This window comes from Colobus angolensis, unplaced genomic scaffold, assembly GCF_000951035.1.
Source record: "Colobus angolensis palliatus isolate OR3802 unplaced genomic scaffold, Cang.pa_1.0 Scaffold88, whole genome shotgun sequence".
NCBI lineage: Eukaryota > Metazoa > Chordata > Mammalia > Primates > Cercopithecidae > Colobus > Colobus angolensis.
The window spans coordinates 7,048,270-7,053,692 of record NW_012122709.1 but is presented as its reverse complement, the minus strand read 5'-3'; the positions used below and the strand labels follow the sequence as shown (position 1 = coordinate 7,053,692).

The window sequence follows — 5,423 nt, the reverse complement described above, 5'->3', positions numbered from 1 at the left end:
GATCTCCTGACCTCGTGATCCACCCGTCTCAGCCTCCCAAAGTGCTGGGATTACAGGCTTGAGCCACCGCGCCCGGCCTTTTTTTTGCTCTTAATACCCAAGATGCAGAGTAGAAATCAGGCAGCTGGGATGCCGAATGGGCAGGATGCAACACACTGGAGAGAAGAGCCAGATATCTGAGGAGGAAGTCACACCATCATTGCCATCCATGTTGTGACAGTCAACAGGAGGAGTAAAAAGAGACACGAGAGGAATGAAAGGGAGGAATGAGGGTTAGAAAGGAGCAAAACAAAAACAAACACAAACCAAAAAAGTAAACCATGACGTGCTAGGGCTAGAGAGAAGGGCAGGAAGAAGTCGGTAACAAGTGTCCCTATTCCCCAGAGCTCCGAGTGCAGCAGATGGTGTCCATGGGCATTGGGAATAAACCCTTCCTGGACATCAAAGCCCTTGGGGAGCGGACGCTGAGTGCCCTGCTCACTGGAAGAGGTGAGGGCCAGGGTGCTGGGGGGTGGCCCCCAGGAGTGAAGACCTTGACAATGAGGATACAAAAGGGAGGTGTGGTGGAAAGTCAGGAAGGGCAACTCGTTCCCAAATCAGTGGGACTGGCTGGGAGGCCCTCTGTGAGACTGAGGGTCATTCCAGGGAGCCAAAAGGGCTTTCCCACACCAGCACCCCACCCCCCACTCCCCACTCTCTGCAGCCGCCCGCACCCGGGCCTCCGTGGCCGTGTCATCCTTTGAGCATGCCGGCCCCTCCCTTCCCGGCCTTTCGCCGGGAGCCTGCTCCCTGCCTGCCCGCGTCGAGGAGGAGGCCTGGGATCTGGACGTCAAGCAAATTTCCCTGGGTGAGGCACCTCTCAAGGGGTGGCTCCCAACAGCTCGGTCATGGTGGTGATGTTCAGGCTGCTTGCTGCTGAGCAATTCCTTTTTCTAGCCAAGTAGCCCAGTTGCCATGACAACTATGTACAGCTTCCCCACTGCTAAAAGAACCTTCCGTCTGGTTGCTAGGGTGATGCTTACAACAGCCTGTTGCTAAGAAGCACTTCCTCTGTACCTCTCTCTCTAGCTCTCCTTGGGTTTCTATGGAAACTGCCTCAGCTTCCTGTTGTACCCTCTTGGTTCACCACGGCAATCCTTATAGTTTCCTGTCGCTTCTTCCCTGGTTGCTCTAATGATGCTGCTGGCAATTTCCTGCCTCTTGGTAGGGGGTTCCCTTGCAACTGGGATCGCTATGGTGACTTACAGCTTCCTGTTGCTATGGAGCTTTTTCTTCCCTGATGGAGCAGCTTGGTTGCTTAAGGTAATCTGGAGGGATTCTATACTCTGCTCTCACCCTAGCTTCCCCTTCAGCCCCAGAAACACTTGACTCTTCTGGAGATGTGTCCCCAGGACCAAGAAACAGTCCCAGCCTGCAACCCCCCCACCCTGGGAGCAGCACTCCCACCCTGGCCAGTCGAGGGATCTTAGGGCTATCCCGGCAGGTAAGTTCCTACAATGAGGCTGGGAACGAGGTGATCTCTTTGGCTGCTTTCTGGGTGGGCTTTTCTGATCTTTCAATCCCAGGGGGGTTGGGGGAAAACTGTGAACCTGTGCTCCTATCTGAGGCTACAGACTGGATTTATTATCTTGTCTACCTTTCTCCTCTCCCCGGGACCTGGCTAAGAGGCATCAAGGTCACAGGTTAAAAGGAATCTTAAATAAGGAGTATAGTGCTGGGGTGGATGGAAAGGGGAGAATGCCAGTGGCCTGGCTTGAACTTGGGTTAAAATGGCAAAACTCAGGCCAGGTGAGGTGGCTCATACCTGTAATCCCAGACTTTCAGAGGCTCAGCTGAGAGGATCACTTAAGCCTAGGAGTTCAAGACCAGCCTGGGCAACATAGTGAGACCCAATCTCTACAAAAAAAGAAAAAAAAGTTTTAATTAGCTGAACTTTTGAGGGGTGCACACCTATAGTCCCAGCTACTCAGGAGGCTGAAGCAGGAGGATCTCTTGAGCCCAGGAGGTTGAGACTTCAGTGAGCCACATTTGTGTGACTGCACTCCAACCTGGGCGACAGTGAGCACCTGTCTCTAAAAAAATAAAAGTAAATAGCAAAATTCAAGGACTTTGGGTAGGAAAGAGAGATGAATTGACAGGCTTGTGGGGAGGGATGGAGGGAAAGAAAGTGAGAGAAAGACAAGAAATATGTCCCTAAATTCACTGTAGTTTCTCTCCCCCCAGAGCCATGCTCGAGCCCTGAGCGACCCCACCACGCCTCTGTGACCTGGGTGAGTCAGCATCCCCAATTTCTACCACATCCAACACTCCTTCCGTCTTGCATGTGCCTTCCTTCCTGTCCCCAGCTACTCGGGAGTCTGCTTCTTCCCTCTCCCAACTCATCTCCCTCTTCTCCCCTGGCTTCTAGAGAAGATCCAGAACTTGCCTGCAGCTTCTCCTCTCAGCACACTTTGGGCTGGGATGGCAGTGGGGCATAATGGAGCACTGGGCGATCACTGAATTTCTTCCCTCTGCTTCCTGGACACAGAGGAGGTCTAAGGACCAGAGTATTGCCCTGCCATCACTATCTCTAGTCCCCCTAGCTTGGTGCCTTCTCCTGCAGGAGCCAGAGCAGCCACATTGCTTGCCTTCATACCCTGGAGGTGGGAAAGTTATCCCTCTTCCAGTGCTTTCCCATCCTGGGCCACTGTATCCAGGACACCACTCCCATGCCAGCCCTCCCTGGCAGCCCATGTTCTCCTCTTTTCTCACCCCTTGACTTTCCCTGAGAAGAATCATCTGTGCCAGGTCAACTGGAGTTCCCGGTGACTCCATTCTGAGGTGTCACAAGAAATGAAGCTATGCAAACTATATAATAGGAGGGTGCAACAGGGAACTGTAGACTTTATATATGTAATTACTGTTATTATAATACTATTGTTATATTAAATGTATTTACTCACACTTTGCCTCCAAGGAGCTAGAGTAGTCCTCTGGATTAAGGTGATAAATAACTTGAGCACTTTCCCTCAACCAGCCCTTAACTAGAACACAGAAAATAAAACCAAGACCCTTCCCAGGCCCAGAGCTGACTGTGTGTGAGCCTGGGAGAATGTGTCTCCTCCACAGTGGCTCCCAGAGGCTCCAGACACTCTCTGAGGCTCCTTCTCCCACACAGCACCTACTCCTTGAGGCTGAACTGGTCACAGACAAACGGATCCAGCACAGTCCAGCAGTTCTCAGAATGAGGCCGTCAGGCCACAGTGTGTGAGAACGTGATTGGCTATTTGTTAAATGCTAATTCTTGGACGCCATCAGAGCTGTTGCATTGAAACCTGGGGGTGAAACCCAATATTCTGCATCTCTTGTCAAACTCTTTGGGTGATAACTAAATGTCTGAAGAAGTGACTATTTCCTGACAGAAGGGCCCAAAGAGAGGAGCAGGACATAGGTAGGCAGACAGACACAGGGCCCTGTGCCTCACGACACCTGTTTATTGGGGACACGACTCTGCAACAGGGATGACAGGAATCGTACCAAAAATAGCGACGTCTACAGGGCCCCTGATGGGGCTAGAAGGGTACAGTGCTCCCCACCCTCACCCCTTGTACAAAAATAAACTCTCACGCCTATGGACCAGCAAAGACTGGCAGAGTGGCTCCTCAACAGGGACACAAACCCTCTCTGCCAGCCCAGGGACCCCGTTCTTTGACCCTCACCTCTGCCACTTCTAAGGCACTGTGACTCCCTTGGGCTGGGTGGGTACCGCCAGCCCACCCTCCTACGCCCGCCGCCCCTTCCACCTCTGGTCCGCCTGGGGCTGGGATATGGGTCCCACGCTGCCCCCTGCTGGCTTCTCTACCCAACTACCTCTAGCGCTCCCCCGCTCCGGCGGGGTAAGCTCACTAAGCTAATCGCCCCTGAGGGCTCACTACCGTTCTTGCCCCCCTAGCCCTGCCTCTCCGGGTCTGGACAGCCCGGAGCCCTCCTCCCCTTCCTGCGAAGGACTGGGAGGGGTCTCTCCTGATGGTACTCGGGCATAGGGCGAGGACGCGTCAGCCTGGGGTGGCCGGCGGCCCCTAGCCCGGCGGCTGTGGTGCACTTGAAGGTGCAAGGCCATGAGCTCTGGGGCTCCAGTGGCGAAAGGGCAGAAGAGGCAGCGGTGGAGGGCACCCCCCGGCCCGGCCTCGCCTCCCGGCCCTGCCCGCAAGGACAGGTCCAGGGGTTCGGCCTCACCACCTCGCCCATTGCGCAGGGTCCTCCCAGGGCTGGCGGGCTTCCGACGGGACCCCGGCCCAGCACCGCTAGAAGGAGGCCGGGGGCTTGAGGCACCCTCCACCCAGGTCGCAGGCTGTGGAGACGGCTTGGCTCCAGATTGCGGGGCTGAACCCCGCTGGGAAGGAGGCGGTGGTTCCGGGGGTGGCCCAGGGCCGGCCCCGCTCCTCTGCTCCCGGTGGTGGCGCTGTAGGTGATACTTGAGCGAGCCGGACTGGGTGCCCGCGTAGTCACAGTGCGGACACTTGTAGGGCCGCTCGCCTGGGGAAAGTGGGTGCAATAGGGTAACGGGGTCACGATCACTGCACGCACCCACCCGAATTTCGCCCAATTTAGAGACCTCATTCTCAGAACCAAGAAAGGGCACTGCATCTCCCACCCACTTCGATTTAATAAAGGAGCATTTCCCAAGTGTTCTCATCCAGCCAAACTGAAGGCTTCGGAACAAACTTCACCTCCCGGTGCTTCGGTAGCCCTCGCCTTTCTGCCCGACCCCCAGTCCCCTCTCCACGCCGGAAGCTGCCTCCCTCACCTGTGTGCACTCGCAGATGCACTTTGAGGTGATGTGCTGAGCGGAAAGACTTTCCGCAGAAGGGACAATCCTTGCCGGTGGCACCCCGGCCCCCTTCAGGCCGGGTCCCTCCAACCAACAGCCCATTCTCTTCTGCAACACATATATTAAGAGGAAGTCAGCGGGGGCCTACACCCTATCCAGGTCCCGCGCACCCACCCCACACCCACCCCATACCCACCCCACACCCACCCCATAGGGCTGCTTCCCCTCGGAGTCCAGAAGGAAACAAAAGTCTGAGGGGTTAGATTGGTTGTGACTAAAGAGTCAAGTGTTCTCAAATGATGGCAAAGCCTCCAGGAAAAAAAAACAAAACAAAAAAACTCAGAAGAAATAAAAGATAAGTTATTTTAAAAAGGAAGCTATGGGGGAGTGGCGGTGTAAAAGTCAGAGGAGGACGCGGCGTACCCGGAGAGCGGAGGGTCCCTACATACCCTGCGTGGTGGTCGATCTTGCCGGGGCCCCAGCAGCAGGGGCAGAGTGCCCCGGTCCCTCACCCGGGCGCGGATGCAGGGAAGCCAGAGGGCCCAGCGACCTGCCCCGGGCCCAGGTCTCCTCCTCGGCCTCCACCACCTCCTCTTCTTCCTCCGGCTCCTCT

The 5,423-nt window shown here is 55.6% G+C and overlaps 2 protein-coding genes and 1 long non-coding RNA gene across 3 annotated transcripts in view; 1 reads left to right on the top strand and 2 right to left on the bottom strand.

Moving 5' to 3' along the window:
• The window catches only part of LOC105503832, a 936-nt gene extending 632 nt beyond the window's left edge, over window positions 1-304 (bottom strand). The window contains exon 1 of the long non-coding RNA XR_001000537.1: window positions 78-304. This is a non-coding gene — a long non-coding RNA (uncharacterized LOC105503832). The remainder of the gene's footprint in view (window positions 1-77) is intronic.
• Window positions 1-2,480, top strand: part of ARHGEF40 (Rho guanine nucleotide exchange factor (GEF) 40) — a 19,628-nt gene extending 17,148 nt beyond the window's left edge. The window contains exons 20-23 of the mRNA XM_011930948.1: window positions 385-489; window positions 704-847; window positions 1,353-1,483; window positions 2,224-2,480. Coding sequence (XP_011786338.1) covers window positions 385-489; window positions 704-847; window positions 1,353-1,483; window positions 2,224-2,265 — 422 coding nt within the window. The 3' untranslated portion in view covers window positions 2,266-2,480. The remainder of the gene's footprint in view (window positions 1-384; window positions 490-703; window positions 848-1,352; window positions 1,484-2,223) is intronic.
• A 973-nt stretch (window positions 2,481-3,453) lies between these two features.
• Window positions 3,454-5,423, bottom strand: part of ZNF219 (zinc finger protein 219) — a 9,478-nt gene continuing 7,508 nt past the window's right edge. Inside the window, exons 4-6 of the mRNA XM_011930968.1 lie at window positions 5,260-5,422; window positions 4,787-4,918; window positions 3,454-4,515 (exon numbers count right to left, since the gene is read on the bottom strand). Coding sequence (XP_011786358.1) covers window positions 3,911-4,515; window positions 4,787-4,918; window positions 5,260-5,422 — 900 coding nt within the window. The 3' untranslated portion in view covers window positions 3,454-3,910. The remainder of the gene's footprint in view (window positions 4,516-4,786; window positions 4,919-5,259; window position 5,423) is intronic.